Source organism: Lepisosteus platostomus, chromosome 1 (genome assembly GCF_059453375.1).
Source record: "Lepisosteus platostomus isolate fLepPlt1 chromosome 1, fLepPlt1.hap1, whole genome shotgun sequence".
NCBI lineage: Eukaryota > Metazoa > Chordata > Actinopteri > Semionotiformes > Lepisosteidae > Lepisosteus > Lepisosteus platostomus.
In genome coordinates, this window is record NC_142611.1 from 35,594,512 (window position 1) to 35,615,369 (window position 20,858).

General features: G+C 37.0%; 1 protein-coding gene across 4 annotated transcripts in view; it reads right to left on the reverse strand.

Annotated features, from left to right (window-relative positions):
- pcdh7b (protocadherin 7b) overlaps window positions 1-20,858 on the reverse strand; it is a 371,243-nt gene that overhangs the window by 174,606 nt on the left and 175,779 nt on the right. The window contains exon 3 of one of the 4 annotated variants that reach the window (XM_088628002.1): window positions 1,014-2,751. The exons of the other annotated variants lie outside the window; for them this stretch is intronic. Within the exon in view, the coding sequence (XP_088484128.1) occupies window positions 2,669-2,751 (83 nt within the window). The 3' untranslated portion in view covers window positions 1,014-2,668. Of the gene's footprint in view, window positions 1-1,013; window positions 2,752-20,858 lie in introns of those variants that run through there. 4 annotated transcript variants of the gene reach the window in all.

A 20,858-nucleotide genomic window follows, 5' to 3' on the forward strand; every position in this document is an offset into this window, starting at 1 on the left:
GATCACGACTAGTGGGAACTGAATAAAAGTCTCTGAAAAGTTAAGCTGAGAGAAGCTGTCAGATTTTGGGGAGATATAAAGTGACTTTTCATATTAGTCTTCAAGGGATCAAGCAAGTCATTACTTACTTTAAAGATGGCTTCAGAGTGTAACCGGTTCTGTATGGTACCATGTAATAATGACATTCCCAAAAGTAACAACAATATAAAAGATATTATATCTTAATTTAAACAACTTAAACTCTTTACAAATATGACAAAATTGTATTAGATAGAAACATCTTTTTACTCAGGGTGTTTCCTATATGATAAAGAAACAGCTAATTCATCCACAAAGAAAATAGGGTAAATATAACTTTGGGTTGAGATGGGTTACCAAGACAAGCCAGGGAATCCAATCCCATTTTCATCCAGAAGCATCATTTTGAGTTTCATTTTTGTTTCATGATATTAAAAGTTGCAAATTGGGGAAAATCAGTTATAATATTTAGATGTAAATATTATGTGTCTGAACTGTCCCTTAGAAACCCAATTTCACTAGGTAGACATAGAGGTTATTGATAAAAAGATATCTCAAAGTTTATTATTTGAAAGCAAAGTCATACAATTCAGACAACCTTGAGAACAGACGAAGATGGAAGGTATCTAAGAGATCTAAATATGCCATTTCTCTGTTTATTTTTATAGTTCCTGTGATTTGAATAAATTGAGTTCGTATTTAAAAAATATATAGATAAAGACTTTGGTTTGTTTCAATTCATGTGATATAGAATATGTAGAATATTGAAACATGATTCAGGCCAATAACATTGTCCAACATATTAACACATGAAAAAATAAATGCTTGAAGAGAATACTGAAGGAAAGTGACAGGTAAATAAAAGGTAATGAAACAATTGCCATAAAAATGACCACAAAAAAACTATTTTATTTAAAATGTATAAAAATGTGCAAATTATTTTAGGTTTTAAAACAATATGAATGCTGTTGCTTTTTTATGAGATTTATGAAATATTAGTACAATGAAGAGAGGCTTATAAATACTGGCATAAATATGTATAACATCAATTTTTTCTATCCCCCCTCCCCCCTTAAGCTATGCCTTTTTATTGCTTCTAATATCCATGAAATAAAAAAAACATAAATTCTAAATATATTTTCTAAATTCTAAATATACTAAAAACAAAAATGACTATATTTTGAATAACAACATTATTTTTTATAATTTCCTTCATGAATACTCACTCATAATGCAGGACTTTAAAAGTGTTTTGCAAACTATCTCATCATGTATGTTATTTGAGAAAACACCATTATAATATGAGAAATTAACTGCACTTACAGTAAAAAACACTCCTAAACCAGAATTATGTCAATATATTTGCAGCAGATCTTTATACTTCCCTTGTACCATGCAAAAAGAAGCCAGTATTTGTAGAGTAACTGGAAAAAGTGAGGAATGTTGTCTGTCTTCACTCATAAAACATACAGAACTATTATTTTTCTAACCTTTTCCTTAGTGTAAATATTTAAATGTTCCCTTATACTGTAACATGTAATGTACATTTAAACGGGTAATATCTGTCCATCCAGTTTGTTTATATGATATTGTTTAACTTTGAATACAAGTTTATGACAGTAATGTTAGCTCAATGTATTCCAGTGAGTTAACTGCAAGAAATGTGTGTATTTACATTTGGTTTGGCAGAAAAGGCTATCTCATAGTGAGATGGGGGAAGGGATAGAAGTTTGAAGTTTAGTTTTTTTTCTGGTTTGTAGTAGTTGTGTACTTATTGAAAATCAGTGATAGCTACCTTCTCAAAAATGCTATTGTTTGGTTAGTAGAAGTTAGTAGAAGTTTTAATATTTATTCATTATTTTATTATTGAGACATTCGTTGGTTTATTTGTTGTATTAAAACATTTTTTTTAAAATAATGTTTTACGGTACAAAGGCTTTCTAAGCCTAACTATCGGATCTTCCACATTAAATTCAGTGCCAATTTCACTTTGGATTTTTAAAGTCAGAACTCCCTAACTTTCTGATTTGATTCACTCAGTGAAATAATTTCTTTCTTCTCCACCTGAGTTACTGTGCATTTCAGCTACTGGTATAAAACAGATGCTATACATCAGTGACGGAGGAAGTAGATACACTCTTGTATATGAATTGCTTTGTGATACTTTGGGACAACATGTGCTGATAAAAAACAGCTTAACACAAAGATAAATTAATCTCTCCTGTTTTACCTTCCTTGAACAAGTTTTCTGTTAATTTCAGGACAAATTTGAAAAATACTGCTACTAACGTTTAAGGACTTGATTGTTTTTGCTCTTGACTATGTCAGTGAAATCTCATTTCATTATATATCTACATGCCGTTTGCTGTCTTTGGACTTTGGCCATATTTCAATAACTATAACCAGGCTCTGAAACTTGGAAGGACGTGATTCCTATTATGTTGTTCCAAGGCAATAAAGTGATCTTCCAAACAATATGAAATCTTGTTAGGTTGTCACCACTTCAAAATCTGTCTTTTTAAGACATAACTTTTAGTTGTTTCACAGACTAACAGATCCGCCTTTTTTCCATCTGGCAGCTTTCTTCAGGTTCTGGCCATTGTGGCAGCAGCCAGTCTTCAGCATTCTCACTTTTTGGTTCAGAGTTCTCTTATCTCCTCTTCTGCAAGAGGTCCAGGCAAAGGGCATCCTCATCCTTCTCTGGAGTCCCTCCTCCGTCACCTCTGAAACAATCTGCAATATAGGCAGTGGTTCCTTTATCCAATGGGCATTGTGCATCAATTTCTCTGTTTGACTGGTGTATTTTGAAAAAGGCCTCTGCCTTTCATGAGTTATTTACCCTCTGCTACTGCCCACACATTGTCTTAACCATTTCCATCTCTTGTGTTAGATTCTCCTGGGTATCTTACAGCTCTGCTAAGGTTTACTTCAGTGACTATAACTGGAGAAGATGCATTCGTCTCTGATACATTCCACTTCTGCTTCTCTATTTTTTAGTTCGTCCTTTGTTTTGTTCAGATGCTGCTGGGCTAAAAGCAACTCTTTCTTCTGTTTCCAAGCTTCTTACCTGGGTATTTGTAAATGGCTTAAAGAGTTGGCCATCTTTGAATACCACTCCTGCTTTTCTTGGTGCAGAATTTTCAGAAGAACCTTCAGCATGCATTTTTCTTTGCCTGAAGTACTGCATTGTTCACATTTGGTGGTATGTTTTTCTGAGCCTCTTCCATCTCTTATAGCTTCACTTTCATTCTGGAGGAACTACACAAACTACATGAACACCTAAGCAGACATGAAAACTCATACCCCCCGCCTATAGGCAGAAACTCAAGCAGGAGAAGCGTGCGACTAGGAACACCCAGGGCTGGTCAGAGGAATTGGACTCTATTCTAAGTCACGGCTTTGCCACCACTGACTGGAGGATTTTTCGCAAAGCTGCAGGGAACAACATTAATCTGTACACAGACTATGCTACTAGCCATATCAGCAAATGCATAGAAGATATTGTCCCCAGGATTACTGTTCGCACATACCCAAATCAAAAACCATGGGTAAATGGTGAAATACGAGCTAAACTAGAACATCTGCCTTAAACTCTGGAGACAAGAACATGTACAGAAAATCCAGATCTGATCTCAGAAAAGCCATCACAACGACTGGGACACTAGGAACATGTGGAACGGAATCCACACCATCACAGATTACAAAGTGAAACACAGTGACACAACACACACTGCTTTTCCCCCCAATAAACTAAATTCATTTTACTTGGGGTTTAAAGTCCATAACATGGAAGCATTTAAGGAAATCCCAGTAAACCAGGGGGAACACCCACTGTCTGTCTCCAGAGCTGACGTGTACAAAGTCTTTAAAAAGACTAATCCACACAAGGCTCCTGGCCCCGACGCTATCCCTGGTCGTATCCTGAAGGCCTGCACAGTATAACTAGCAGACATCTTCACGGTCATATTTAATCTCTCCCTCACTCAATGCACAGTCCCCTCTTGTTTCAAGAAAACCACCATCATCTCGATCCCCAGGAAAACCGGAGTCAACTGCCTAAATGACTACCGCCCCAATGCACTCACATCCATCATGAAATGCTTCGAGCAGCTGATCAAAGCACAGATCACCTCCTTACTGCCTGACATCTTGCATACTGACACAGATCACAGATCAACTGTGGATGCCTTCACCACTGCTCTACACACTATCCTCTCACACCTAGACAAGAAAGAAATGTATGTGAGAATGTTGTTTGTTGATTACAGCTCAGCATTCAACACCATCATACCCTCAAGGCTTATCACCAAGCTCCAAGACCTAGGTCTAAGCTCACCTCTCTGCAATTGGATCCTGGACTTTCTGACAGGCCGACCGCAGGTAGTGAGAGTAGGCACAAATACATCCTCCACCCTGACTCTGAAGATCGTCGCCCCCCAGGGCTGCGTACTCAGCCCTCCCCTCCACTCCATATTCACCCATGACTGCGTCACCAGGAACAAAACAAACTCAATCATCAAGTTTGCGGACAATACAACGATCATCGGCTTGATAACAAACTGTGATTAGTCTGTGTACAGGGAGGAGGTAGAAACACTGACAGACTGGTGTCAGAACAACAACCTCTCTCTGAAAACCAGCAAAACTATTGAGTTGATCGTGGACTACAGGAAGCACCGAGGAACAGACCATGCAGACATTCACATCAGCGGGTCCACAGTGGAGAGAGTCAACAGTTTCAAATTCCTAGGTGTCATCATCACAGACAATCTAACCTGGACCCACCATACCAACTTCGTAGCCAAAACAGCACGGCAGCACCTATTCTTTCTCCGCAGACTAAAAAAGTTCGGCATGCCATCATTTCTTGTCTGGCCTTCTTAATCTCTATTTGGAACTTGTAGTTGCTTTTCCGGGATGTTCTCAGCTCTTCACTTACTTTGTTTAGATGCCATTGCAAATTAGCCCACTTCCACTAATTGTGCTCTTACAGCAGTTTATGCAGGTCAGCATTCTTTTACTTGATTTCACTCTGGCTGGAGGTCCTGTCCACAGCTAAAGATTTATCTTCTGGATTCTGGAACTCAGGCATCACCATCTTCCAGTCCACATTCATATTTTCCAGCTTTACTGTTGCTGACTGCATCTTTACTCTGTCCTCCTCTTCATTAGTGCAGGTTTCTGTGTTGTGGTCATACTCCATGCAGCCCCTCAAGTTTAAGCTGCATCTGCTCCTTCTCTCAGGCTTTTGTGTGCATGTTCCTGACCAAATCTGCTATGAAATTGAGGGCATCAAAAGGAGAGACTGTTTCTTTAGGTATTTCTTCTGGAAATTCTAATTTGCTCCCCAAAAATATTTGTATCTTCACTTAAGCTAAAGTAATATGTTTCTTACCCTCCACCATAAACCATAATTGAGTTCAGGGATTGCTCATCATTTTCAAGGTCAATATATTCTGTTTTCCTAAAGGGTGTGCTGTTTCTCAGACCAGACCTATGCTTGCATCCATCACCATATATGAATCCCCCCTCAGCTGTGCCATAGCAGGATCTATACAATTGGCAGGTTAAAGGTAACAGACATACCACTAACACAACACCACAAAAACCCACCAAATCTACATAAAAATATAAGCTCCTTTTTGAACACCTGACTTCTACTGACATCTATCATAACAGACAGCTAAGCTGCTTATTAGCTTCAAAACCAAACCACTTCTCAAAATATTAGTCTCTCTCTGACATTCTCCAAAAGTCTCTTGTGAAAGACACAAATACTCAGTTCCAGGTTTCTCAGTTCCACAAAGCTTCAGAGCCACAGTCAGGTCTTCTCCCTTTGATGAACATCTGCACACAGATTATCTGCTTTCCATATTCCAGATAGCAGATAATTGACCAAAAAAATCTTCTTCCTCTGGATTTTACACTAAAGCCTAATATCACCTGATCCAGTACAGACCTTATCTAAACCTGCTGTGCACCTACAGGTTGTAGATTACATGGCAGCAAGTACATTATGTTGTTAAATTAGTTCTCTATTTTTGATGGTTTTCCTTTTGTTGAAACTAAACACATACTGTTTACTACTCCATGAGTGCAGAATATAAAATAATATTAAATCCTATGGCTTAACAATTTACTGAAATTCTCCTACACATGAAAAACTACACAAAAGTAAAGTTTTCACAAAACATTTCACTTTCAAATATTAAAATACCTACTCTTTACTGCTTTGTGCATCAGTTTTATCCCAACCTAACGAACAAAGTTCCAGGCTGTGTCACATATGGTCATGTCAGTAGGACAAAATCTATCCGTTTCAAACAGAGGATAGGAAACACCTTTCCTCAGATCTCATGCACATAATATTGGACTTTTTGAGACAAGATGTGAGGAATCAAAGGGAAACACTGTAGTGATGCCTACCAAATCCCTTGATGCTATGATAGACCTCATTCCAGAGATGCAGCCTGCAGTCTGAGAGAATGAGAACAGTTGATTTGTGTGTGAGGGTGTCCCATTATGTGCAGTCACACAGTCTGGCTACATACAGCATACAGTATGGCCACAATGCACAAGCCTGCCCTTATGAGAAAAAAGATGGTTGATGGTGACTGACAGATGGAAACCACTCCTGTTTTATAAACTGTCACCTGAACAACTGTCTTGTGCCAAACTGTCAGGTGACACAGCAGTCTAGATCATGTGGTCAAGTCAAGGATATCATTTTTATCTGATCTTGCTTCCTTCTAGTCACTCATCTTTGCCTGAACCTGCCACTATCAGCAGAAATTATAAGAAATTCCTTACAAAATAGTAAATCTCTATAATGTATTATTAAATAGAGTCAAGGATCTCATCTAGCCATTCATTGAAAGAAGACAGTGAATCACCTTAAGCAACATGGCTGGGTTGCTTGCTTCAGACTGACACAACCTTTTGTTACATCAAATCGGTGTTCAAAACATAATGTTAAAAGGTCAGATATGACAGTAGTGACTTACGCACTTGCTTTTACTACTTATTGTATGTGAGAGGATTCATCCTAAATTCATCCAGACTTTATTATATTTAAAAAGTCACAGGATAAACTGAATAAATTGGATCAACATGTACAGATGCAGCCATTCAAAACGAGCAGGCGATACCGCATTATTTTGCGGTGCGCTTGACGCAGCCTACAGCGAGTTACCGTAAATTCTCGTATAGTACCTCATTTAAACCACATGGTACCTCAAGTAAAATAATAGTATCCGGAATTTCCGCAAGGTGGAGCTAGTAAAGCTCAACATCTCATGTTTGAGCTGTCGCTATCAACGTCTTTAACAAAGATATTACTAATAGTATTAATAATGAATGACCTTGGACAAGCTGTAAACTCTAAGTATTGCCCTGGTCCACATTCTTTTTTTCATTGACCATCTTTGTAAAAGTAACACCACAGCATTTCGCAATCAGGCATTTGTTTCCAATCATGCAAAGTACAGTAATTTTTGAGAATCTCTGATTCACCATGCCTTTCACATGCTCATAAAAGAGATTGATTTAGGAACATAAACATATTACTGTATGCAAACTGTACTGTATACAGTATGTACATGTATATTTAATGTCTTTACTATGCCCATTTTAGTATTGAATATTTATATGGAATTTTACCACTGAAGGGAAATCTTAGCAGCTGAGCATAAAAAGAATAGGAGCATACTGTAATGCGTGTGAAGGCCATAAACGATATTAATTTTGGAACATAAACATACAGTATATGGCTGGTTTCTGTACTTTAAAGAAAACATACACACCAGTATTCCATTTCTCCCTAAACATTTTAAGCTTCGAAGTCTTGTAACTAACGTGATACCGGTGTCAACAAGCATACTTTTAGAATTTGATTAAAAGGGAATATAATATGGAATCGCGTATCTAAAGAAATTAATAACGATATAATTATATTCATGTTCCACCACACAAGAATAGTAAACGCTGTATAATGTCTGTTGATACTGTTTCTGTATGGCTTTATCAACACTCCTCATGTGACCTTGCCAGTGGCGCTGTAGGTTAGTTTCCCAACTTATACATCACATGTTGGGTGTTTGAATCCAGCCAGAGGCATTACTTTTTTTTTGACAAACTAAAACTTTTCCCTGAGTCAGAGATTAAATAAAATTTCACTCGCACCAAACAAATTAATATTTCTAAATATCACAACATGATTGAATTTAAGTCATTTAAATAACAATGAATAGTCACCTATGCGTTACAAGATAAACATTTATATTGATTTAAACCGCAAACGCGTGTTTAAATATATGTGTTTCTTGATTCACAATCAGACAAATGCAACATAAATTGATATCTTTGTCTTCTAAGTATCTTAATTAACTTTCAGCATAGCTTTCTCCCCTTTTAGATTTATTTTTCTTGGGATCTTGGGATCAAACATGGAAAGATTAGATTGTAATCGTTTTTTATTTTTTAAATACATTTTAGAAAAGTGTAATCTATACTAAAAAGCTGTACACCACCTGCAATAAAGATACATATTGTAATACTTTCGGGTTCGGATAGGACGGACACAAGAACTCAGACTTGCGGAGTTAAAGCAAGTTAAAGCCTTTATTTTTCTTCTCTCCTGCGGGGAACTATTTACAAGGAAAATGAATACCTGGCACAGTTGTTAGTATGCTTTTTGATTTGTTTCTTTTTCATAATTACAACATAAGTACCTGGTGTCTCAGTGGCTTTCAAAATTAAATTATGCATGCAAACCTGTGAACTGGCCTGTGATACTGGCCAGGTAATACCCTGCATTGTGGAATAATGGTTTATTTTAAAGGATAGAGAAAGCACAGAAAACAGGCAGTTAGATTGATCAGATTAGAGGGAATGAGAAGAGTGACAAACTAGTATACTTTAGATCTTTTTTTCTGAACCAGGGATCATGTTTCTCTATAACAATAATAAAAAACTTTATTTAACATATCACCGTTAAAAGTGGCATCTCAAAGCAATACAGTAGATGTTAAAACAGTTAAAAGGACCACAGATTACAAAGTAAATACCCAGAAAAACACAAATAAAATAAAGTACTGGCTGGACAGGAGGCTGTACTGTACACAGAGAGGGGCGGGAGGGGGGAACAAGCTGCACAGCCGTGTGGTTGAAGCTGATACCCTGGATTCTCTCCAGACACAGCTGTATGGGCTCCACCATCCAGGACAGGAGGCTCTACTGTACACAGAGAGGGGTGGGAGGGGGGGACAAGCCGATACATACTCTTAAAGTTTGATTAATAGGGAATATAATATAAAAATCTAGTACTAAAAATAAGATACACTCTAGAGACATTCACAACAGCGACTGTCAGAAGATAGGACACAGTGGCTCAGATACCCGCTGAATGGAAAGGGGCACTTTAATGTTCTGTACGGCTAATATTAAAGCCAATACTTTAATATTCTTTTCTGTATGTTTAACAATAGTGGGTACTGGCCTAATTTGGCCCTGCACCCATTGTTAGGTGTTAATGTGTTGTTGTTAAGTGTGAATTTGTACCTGTTTCCCTGAGGTCTGGCTTTTTTTCTGGAAAACCATAACTCTGGTCTTGTCCAGATTGACTGTCAGCGCCCAGGTCTGACAGTGCTGCTCCAGCAGTGCCAGGTTCTGCCGCAGCCTCTGTTCTGTGGGCGACAGCAGGACCAAGTCGTCTGCATAGAGCAGGAACTTGTTTTCTGTAATTAATGCAGATCAGAAAATCAAGGAACAAAACAATTATTGCGCCCGGCTCCTCAATGGGCTTTGACATCCTAATGCGTTGGTTTAACAGTCTGGGTGTGGCAAGCCTCTAATGTCTCCTGACTTCGGCAAAAGGAACCTACCTTTCATTGGAAGACAATGAACACATTCTAGCCGTACATGTGAATATAGCATAAATACACGAAGGATTGGATGAGTTCCCATCACAAAAACTGTGAGCCTGCACTACAGCGACCACAGTACAGTATGGAGACTAAGACCTTTTACGGGAAGAGACGAGGTGCTTCTGCCGCCCCAGCTTCCAAAGAGCGAAGGGTAAGCAAATACAGCAGGCTTCATCTGAAATATGTGATTATAGCGCGTATTACAAGGTATTATTGCCGTTTTGAATTTAACATTCAATTATAAATATTTCTTCGTAGCCTGTTCTTCAGGAAAACACCGCACGGGCGAAACGATCTTCGAAATCTACCACCAGGACAGTAAAAAAGAAAGCGGTAAGATGGTAAAACGCAAGCCTTCTTCAGGTGTGAGGGTCTTCTGCTCAGAATTAAACGCTAAAATGCAATGTAGGCTCTGAATGGGTTCAATTATGATTTGGGCTTGATTAAGGTCGCTGCCTTTCATCTAAACTCCTGCTTGAATCCTTCTAAACTAAAAATTTGACTCGAGAAGAGGCTCTGGTGAAATTTCTCTTTTTTTCTTGGAAAAACAACTTACCCGCTGCAATCCGGGCACAGAAGGATTAAAAGAAGCCAGACAGGCAGGGGGTAGAGTGAGTTCTAAATAAAGAGGTATCCAGGTAACAGTGAAGGTAACAGCTGCAGGCGTGGCCTACTTAGCCCGCCAGGGTTACCTTACTCTCCCGGAGGAGGCCCACCGGGAGATAGCGCTCCAGGCGTTCCTCTGGGCCCTGGCACCGACTGAGGTACAGCGCCACTTGATGCTGGTCGCGCCGGTCCCCTTGGAGCAGGCCCTGGCTCTGGCTGAGCAGCCTGATGCCGTATTCGAGGAGACCGGTGGGCACCAACAGAGGGGTGCATGGGGAATCAGATGGGGAGGAGGAGACGGCCAGTGCAGCGATGCTGGGGGAGCGACGACGGCTGGTCATCTGCCACCGCTGTGGAGAGAGGGGGCACATCGCACGGGAGTGCCGGGCGCAGGTGCCCCGGGGACTCTGGAGGCCGTCGAGAAACAGGAGCGGGGCGGGCTAAAGTGGGGAAGCGACGCTACCCCCACTCCGGAAATCCAGAAGGAGCGCTTCACCCCGCCTACTGCTGTGGGAAGGGTTGGCCACAGCCGGGGCTTATTTCTTCCCTGCCTCATGGAGGGCAGACCCTGCCAAGCCCTCGTCGACACCGGTTCGACCATCACCCTGCCACCCACCTGCTGCAACCAGTCCAACCCCAGGATACAGTCCTCACGGACTGGGGCAAGGTAGAAGGGGTGTTTCACCCTCACAGCCCCAAAGTGCACGGTGAGCGCCCTGGGGGTCCGGCTGCCTCGGTGCCCGGCAGGACACCAGGCCGCAGCAGGGTGATGGTCGAACCGGTGTCGACGAGTGCCTGGCAGGGTCTTCCCTCGGTGAGGCAGGGAAGGAATAAGCCAACTCTTCCCACAGCAGGAGGGGTGAAGCGCTCCTTCTTGCTTAGAATAGCAATATTATGGACAATCAATTGACAATAAATATAAAAAAGCACATGTTAAATATGGGAAATTTGGTTTCAAAAGTCCTCATATCAATGATGCCTATACTGTTTTCCTCTACAGTATGCTAATCTATTGTCTGTGCTCTCTCGCTCGCCCTCCCCTCCCTTCTCTCTCAATTCAATTCAAGGTGCTTTATTAGCATGACAGATGAGTACAATCAGTGTTGGGTATTTACTTTGTTATCTGTGGTCCTTTTAACTGTTTTTACATCTACTGTATTGCTTTGAGATGCCACTTTTAAAGGTGATATATAAAATAAAGTTTTTTTATTATTGTTGTAGAGAAACAAGATCAGATGTTCCCTGGTTCAGAAAAAAAAGATCTAAAGTATACTAGTTTGTCACTCCTGTTTTCTGTGCTTTCTCCATCCTTTAAAATAAACTATTATTCCACAATGCAGGGTATTACATGGCCAGTATCACAGGCCAGTTCACAGGTTTGCATGCATAATTTAATTCTTGTGTCCGTCCTATCCGAACCCGAAAGTATTACAATATGTATCTTTATAGCAGGTGGTGTACAGCTTTTTAGTATAGATTGCACTTTTCTAAAATGTATTTAAAAAATAAAAACGATTACAATCTAATCTTTCCACGTTTGATCCCAAGATCCCAAGAAAAATAAATCTAAACGGGGAGAAAGCTATGCTGAAAGTTTATTAAGATACTTAGAAGACAAAGATATCAATTTATCTTGCATTTGTCTGATTGTGAATCAAGAAACACATATATTTAAACATGCGTTTGTGATTTAAATCACTGGCTGGATTTGAACACCCAACATCTGATGTATAAGTCAGGAACCTAACCCACAGAGCCACTGGCAAGGTCACTGGAAGAGTGTTGAAAAAGCCCTACAGAAACAGTATCAACAGACATTGTACAGCGTGTACTATTCTTGTGTTGCGGTACATGAATATAATTGGTGTGTATTTGTTCTTTAAAGTACCGAGACCAGCCATATACTGTATGTTTATGTTCCAAAATGAATATCGTTTATGGCCTACACACACGTTACAGTATGCTCCTATTCTTTTTATGCTCAGCTACTAAGATTTCCCTTCAGTGGTAAAATTCCATATAAATATTCAATACTAAAATGGGCACAGTAAAGACATTTAAATCTTTCTACGACTGACCAAGGCACCACGAGTGCCCCTGTCGGTCAACCAATCACGTACCGCGGTATTTTGCGTCACGATGCACGAGGCCGTAGCCAATTACCCGCGGGACATGTCTGTGCCGCGTACTTTGAATGGCTGCATCTGTACCAGCATGGCAAACCATTGTTTAAAAATTGATCGTTTTAACCTTTTCTGTGAATACGCTCGTTATCGGAGTAAACAAAAGTGTACTTTTAGAACTTGATTAATAGGGAATATAATATGGAATCACGAATCTAAAGAAATTAATAACGATATCATTACATTCAGGTACTGTAGCACAAACAATAGTATTAAACCTTCCATTGATATGTGTATTGCTGACTGACTTATAAGCAAGAAGTCGGGTGTTCAAATCCAGCAATCGCTATGAGTTTTCTTTTAACAAATAAAAATTTCTTTGAAAAACTAAAATAGCAAATATTATGGACACTACAGTATTTTGACATTTTTTATATTTCGAAGTATCACATCTTGTTCATACTGTATGTACACAACGGTACTGCAGGGTGTAGAGCGCAAATCCACATGAGCCGAAAACGATCATTAATAAAGTAATATCTTCCGTATCGCATTAACAAGTTTAAAAGGAGGAGACACTTTACACTTTAACTCTTCAGTTCACAGAGAAATTTCACCAGAGCCTCTTCTCTTCTTGTGTCTAATTTTTAGTTTAGCAGGATTCAAGCAGGATTTCAGATAAAGGCAGTGACGTCAAGTAAGCCCAAATCAAAGTTTAACCCCTTCAGAGCCTATGTTACATTTTAACGTTTCATTTTGAGCTGAAGACCCTTACACTTGAAGAAGGCTTCACAGCCAAAAGGTTGCATTTTCTCTCTCCTCTTTTCAGCATGGAATAAACCTATTACTTGTTCCTTTGCATACTACGCAGGGTGAAGTAGTCTTGTACAGTGATAATAGACGTGGGTAATGTCATCCCCATTAAACAGTGTGCTTATCGCGCAAATCCTGCTAAACTAACAGTGTGTATTGTCTGTTAAGGGTTCTATAGCATTCCAGTTTATGTTTGTACTTGCAAGAATATCGATTACAAACATTAAAATCATACTTGCTTTATACTGTCCAACTGAGCAATCTTGCTTTTATAAAATATACAGATTTTTTTCATGTTTAATGTATACGATGCTGTAATACAGTTTAAAATAATTAAAAGTCTAAACAGTATCAACTTGAATTCTTATCTTTATTAATATAACTATCAAGTGGTATTAAATAAATACAGATTTTTTATTATAGATTGCACTTTTCTAAAATGTATTTTAAAAATAAAAATGATTACAATCTAATCTTTCCACATTTAGCGATGGTATGAAAAATAAATCTAAATGGAGAGAAAGCTATGCTGAAAGTTGATTAAGATAGAAGACAAAAATAACAATTTACGTTGCATTGTCAGATTGTGAATCAATAAAGCCATTCAATTAAACATGCATTTATGTTTTAATTTAAAATGGGGCTAATGGGGACTCTCGTATTATTTCTCTCTTCTCTCTTATTGTCAAAACTCGTTCAATTGTGGTTCTTTTGGTTTCACGGCAGGCTTCTCAGATAGTTGGGCATTCAAGTAGATTGGCGAAAGGATTTGTAAATATATTTTGTTAAAGCAAGTCAGTTTTTTGCGACACATAAAAGACATATTGTGGCATTATTATACAGCTGGTACAGCACCCAAACGCAAACGCATTTTTAATAAAATGTTTTTATTCATTCATAATCTGACTCACATAACTCACATTCCCATATTCCCCCTCGCTCAACAATCTTAGGAAGAACACGAAACAGCCTGTTAATAAAATTGTTGCAAGTTTGTTCTGTCAGTTTTTCCTCCCAGAACTTGTAAATCACATTGATCAGTTCTTGCTTTGTGCAAGGTTTAGCCATTTTCCGAATATAGTCTTTCAGGGAATGCCCTACCATCCCTATTGGATTTAAATCTGGGAATTCAGCTGGAGTTTTCACCCAGTTCGCTCCTTCTGCTATAAGCCTCGCCTTTGCTGGTGTGTGTTTTGGATCGTTGTCCTGAAAGAAATGGAGCCTTGATCCAAAGTGCTCCCTGATATATGGGGCGGCATGCTGTTTGACCACGGCTTCCTCGAAGAATTCACGATCCATTATTCCTTCGAAAATAAGAAGTGGTCCCGGGCCTCTTCTAGATATACCCCCCCAGACGTGAATTTTTGGATTTTTTGGCTTTGGCTTGTCCACATGCGATTTGACATGCCCCTTGTAACTACACTGCTGTCAATATTGTAGCAATAGACAAAACGTAATGCTTGGAGTTTGTAATGTAGGGATTTCTATAAGTCTTTATCTAGTGGTTTCATTAGTGACAAAGGCTAAACCGACCTGCCTGCCACACACACACACGCCTCAGGACGGTGACATTGCTCTTAACAATCTTAGAATCTTAGGAGAAGCTTTCTGAGAAGCCCTCCATGAAACCTTGTTCGCTGATATTATTACTGATAATAAATATTATTGACACTATATTGTCATTACAAACGTATGCCATATGGCGTACGCGTTACTGAAGCTAAAAGTTGAGTCTTTTTCACTAATGTAACCACTAAATAAAGAAATAATTATAGAAACCCCTACGTTACAAACTGTATTTGGCTGGTATTGGTATTTGAAAGAAAAAATATACACCAGTATTCTACTTTCTCCCTAAACATTTTAAACATCAAAGTCTTACATGTGGTTATTTCGGAAACGTTTTTACGTGCTCCTTCTGACCATATTAAGTTTTTATTAAGTTTAAGTGCCTGTGGGCACTTTTCCTGTCCGTGGGGGGAAGGGTCGACTGTCTTTCATTAGAAGATTAGCATATTCTACTCTGATTCTACACTGATTCCCTTGCGAAGATAGGGACATAAGAATATTTGTGTGTGGTCAAAAAAATGGCATAAAAACGACAAAGTGAAGGCTGTGAAAACATTCACAATGTACTTTATACAATGTTACACTTGTGCCAAAATCATTTTTGAACTTCAAGTTAACTTTACTCCAGTTTTTATAAATTTGTGAATCAAAAAAGGCATTTAATTAAACACGCATTTGCGATTTTAATCAAAATGGGGTTAGACCATTAGACATGCAATATACTTCTTCCTGATCATCTTAGAATCTTAAGCTTTAAGTTGTTTTTTTTACTTTTTAATTATACATTTTAAACACTTTAATTTTGTAAACACAACACACATTCCGTACAGATACAGTACAATCACATTCTCCTGTCCCGTGGTGTAAAACGAATTAGCAGCTGATTGAGATAATGCATTGCCCACTGAGTGGAATGTTCTCTTTTGTTCTCAAATGTAAAAAAAAAAAATTCTTAATAATTCCATGTCACATTAACTAACTCTTCAGTTTATTCTGCCAGACAGTACATGAATATAATTATATCGTTATTAATTTGTCTATAAATAGTAAAATATTTCTGCATAATTAAAATATTTATGATAAAGGTGGTAGGTTGTGTACTTTTGTCCAACTGAGCAATCTTGCTTTTATAAAATATACCAACTTTTTAATGTTTAATGATTAACATGCTGTAATTATTCAATTTAAAATTAAAAGTCTAAAGAGTATACAACTTAAATTCTTAATTGGATAAAGATTGCCCCTCAGTAGTGATCGGGATTCAAAACCGGGTGTTTTCTGGTAACAGCTCAAATGCTGTACATGAGAGGTTAAACTTTATTAGCTCCACCTGGCAGTTTTACAAGTTGATTCCGGATACTATTAACATAATCTAATTTGCATACAGTACAGCACGGAATGACGCGATTCATTGCGACACGCCCGCTGCGTTGTACCGCAGCATACCCCACTCGGCTGCATCTGTACACTATAACTAATTTCTATTTTTCAAGGTACATGGCCTGTTGGTTAACTAACACTGTTAGCTATTAGATGATGACCTCATAACTTTAGATGCATCTATAGAATCTCCTCTCTGTGATTCTTTCAGTGGGACCCAAGTGTGAACTTTGATTGACATTACAATAATGGTACAGCAGCAAAATGGTTCTCTTCAAAATAAGTATAGTTTTATGTCAGAAGTTGCGGAAAAGCTCCAGCTTTCAATTAAGTCTTTTACATGACCTCTCAGAATGCCCACTCTATATATTCAATCCAAAAAGATGTGGATAATCATGAGATATCAGTGCCATTGTGTACCTCATTCCTGTGCAATTAGATTCAATTGTTACTTTCCTCTCAGATGTTAATGTACCTTTTTCAGAGAAAATAATCATATTTATGTGTAATCATCTTTACTCATAATTCATAAGAAGGAAGAACAATTATGGTTGATGTATAACCTTAAAGAAGATATTATTTAAGCACTCTTAGACACAAATAAAAAGGAGGTTTTTTTATTATGATTAAAAGTAATTGATGGAATGCTGTTTATTTTCTAGTGATTTTCAATAATGCTGCTGTTTAGATAAGACAACAGCATTTTTTTCCAGTCTTCAAAATACCATCATATAATTAAGTTAGTTTTCCAGCCCATCCAATTAAAATGTCTATATTGCTTTAGTATATATTCAACATTGTAATTTACTATCTGTTTAAAGCATAACAGAAAATATTCATTTTGTGAAACCAAAAGCAAAAACAATTGAAAGCAAAGAACAACATTTGGAGTACTGATTTATTTTTCGGGGGAGGTAGAGACTTTTCATTTGCCTGACACACAATACATATTGACACGTTACTTTTTATTTAAGTAAATCTGTTTTCATTGAAAGCATAAAAATCATCCACTGAAATTCAGAAATTATCATAAATTATCAAACCTACATGGTTTTTAAAATAAATTCCTGAATAACTTTTATCATTACCATTTTATTTACACTGCAAACCTCATAAAATGCATTATTTACCTTATTAATACTACCCAGATTTACTTATGAAGCCCTACCTTTCATGATATTAACACCCAAGTAAGCATGTGACAGATGAAATGAGATAACCACACCCTTCAGCTGAAGAGACTTTAAGAACACTAGTTCACTGTTGAGTTTTTGCTGAATTCTAAACAGAAAAAAAGGTTGCTATATACGCACAAGCATTTAACTATTTCAATAAAGAAGTCATCTGTCTTTAGATAATTTGGAAAAGTACATGATTTTGCGTATGTAATTAATCTATCATGCCATGTAATGTAAGAATTGTAATATAAGAATGAAACCAAGGGGTCATAACAATTCATTTTGTTTTTTATATCCACATATACAGGTAATGTGCTATTTCTATAACACTACATTACAACCTAACAAACTACAAGAACAGACTAGAGAAATATTATTTTTAACAAAATTAAAAATCATGCGTAACAGCTGCATGCTCACTCCTGTCTCTATTGATACTTCCATGTTTCTTTTTTGTGAACATGAGTTTAACTACAAAGCAAATACTGTACTTTCAAAGCAATGCAAACAATACAAAGGTAAAATCTGAATCACACAGGGTTACTCTTGCATGTCTACAAAAAGGAAAAAAAATGCCTAAAATACACTGTATTAACATATTATGATAAAATACAGTGAATAGTGAAATGAAATAAATACACCTTCAAGTAGATGAGAGAATTATCATGAAAAAAACATTCACCTTATTTCGAATTGGTAATTAGAACTGAAAATAAATTGAAAACCCTTTATAGACATTCAAAGGAAAAATGAAATATACATTTTTGACAGTCTGGATTGTAAATAAATATGACTCGTTTTAGTCAGAGTGCATTGTTTAGGGAAATTTTAACAAAGCAAAAATGTTTTTCATCCAACAGAGATATTACAAGTCATTAAGGACATTTTCTACAAATTCAATTGTCAACTGCTATATACTTCTGAAATATGAACTGTTCTGTGGCTAACTGTTATGATGTGTCTTATCAAATATTCATCGATTTCACAGATTTCATTCTTTCCTGTACCAGAAGATAATTAAATATTTGAGTTAAAACTGATTTAATTTCAACAAAATGTATTATACATTTACAGAAATGCTTTATTTCACCCTATATATAACAATATATAGGTATCAATCTATTTGGGTTTTTTAAGTGTTTAATTGTTGAATGATTGTTGAATTATACTAAACAATTCTAAAAACCATGGCTTTTTTCTGTTAAAAAATAAAGCTATTCATCAATGATAACTTAATTACTCTGCCACATCTTAGTTCTGGCTTGCACATATTTTACGGCTTACAGAGAAATTGTTTCACAGCTGGATGGATCTAAGGAATGATCCAGTTTATAGTCTGCTTAAGCTGAGATTTAAACTTTATATAATACAGAGATCCCTGTCCTAAATTTACAACATATTTTACCATATTACAACGTGTAATATAGATATGTGGATAAATGTATGTATTGTGATGAAATCCTGATGTAAAGAAAGTAACTCCTACAAATGTTCATCATGAGTTTCAAAAGAAAAGGTAAAAAATAAAATTTTAGAAAAACATTTTACTTGTCTCTGTTAAGGAACCTGAAGTAAAAGTAAAGATGGGGTTTAAATTAAGTCCTTTCTGCTTGAAGATTAGACTTCTAAGCAACAGGAGTTTATGGCAGGAAAGGGAGAACTGATAAGGATTCCAGATGCGAGCTAGGAGAGCTAGGGAACCCCCTGGGGACTTAATCCCTAACCATTTGGCCCAAAAGCTGTAAACTGGCCAAACATGTGACCTCCCCCTTTACCATAATAACGAATGACGTCAGAAGCAGCAAGGAAGGACTATATAAATCTAAAGTTTGTACCGGCACCTTGAACAATATTTCAGTTTTGTTGTTTCTTGCGGGAAACAAGACTTCGGCTTTATTGTTCCTAGCATGCAATAAACTCATCTGTTTAACTTCATCTCGGGATCCAGAACCTTATTCTTTCTGCTACAACAAACCATTAGTTGATACATGCCAGTGATGTAAAATAACCATGTTATTATTTCAAGAGGCTGAATGCTATGTCAAGGAATGTTGATGCAATTATCCCCCACAAGGATGGATATAATTTGAAGGAAATTTTAAACATTGTAGACTTTTTGTAATGCAGACAGTGATCAACAAAACAACAAAAACAAAAGAAAAAACTGTAAATATAATTTTCTTAATTTGAATTGGAAAGCAGAGAAATACAATAGGCCAGTAAATCAGAGAGAAAAAAAATTATATAGGCTGAAAGCAGAGAAACATACAATCAGAGTTACCCACTGAGAAACTACAACATTAAGGAAATCAGGACTTTTAACAAGTAAACACATTAATTGTGTTGTATCTTTAAAAGTAGTTTAAATATGTTTAAAGAATAAGACACATATATAAGATTTTAATGTAAAACACAGCACACAGTTACACCAAGGAAAGAAAATGGGCTGTTTGTTTAGTATAATTCCAAATTCTATGTTAAAAATTGAACATTCATGGACAAAAATATAGAATGCTGCAGAGACAGAAGGTAGACATTGAATGTCCAGTGTGTAAACATATGCAGTTAATTTTCCCATGTATCAGCTAGGAACTCATATAAACATAAAACATTTAGCACAGGGAATGCTGTGTTTAATATTGTTTAAAATAATATTACTAAGAACTAATTACTAATATTACTTTTTGAAAACAACAGTGTATCTGTCATTTATATGGTTTACAGGTTTTATGATATTTCAATATTGTAAAAGTTAAAGCACAGAATTTCTGTATCAATGTTATAATAAGAATATGGGGGAGTATTTATACAGAACACTATAAAGAAAAATCTTAGTAATTTACATAAGTAATCAAGAGTATCTGTTAGCATATATAACTGCAACAATTTAACAATGTTTTTACTCGTACAATTTAAAAAGAACAGGTGTAAAGAAATTCTAAAACAGATATGACACATGGAATTCTGCTAAACTGACTTACACTAGTCATCGGCACTGTTTATCAACACAAGGGATATAGTGAAAGTCAAAAGCTAGTAGCTTGTATGTAATCTTAAAAGCAACCCAAGTTCTAAATCTGGAATAAATTCTTTACCCAAATCACAAATATTTTCTTGTGGGAATGTGTTCCATTCCTCTCGCAAAGCCAGAACAAGTATGTGCCTTGCTGGTCCCCTGATGCCACATGTCATCACACCTCATGTTCAATGGAGCTCAAGTCTGGTGACTAGAGTATCTTATGTCACAA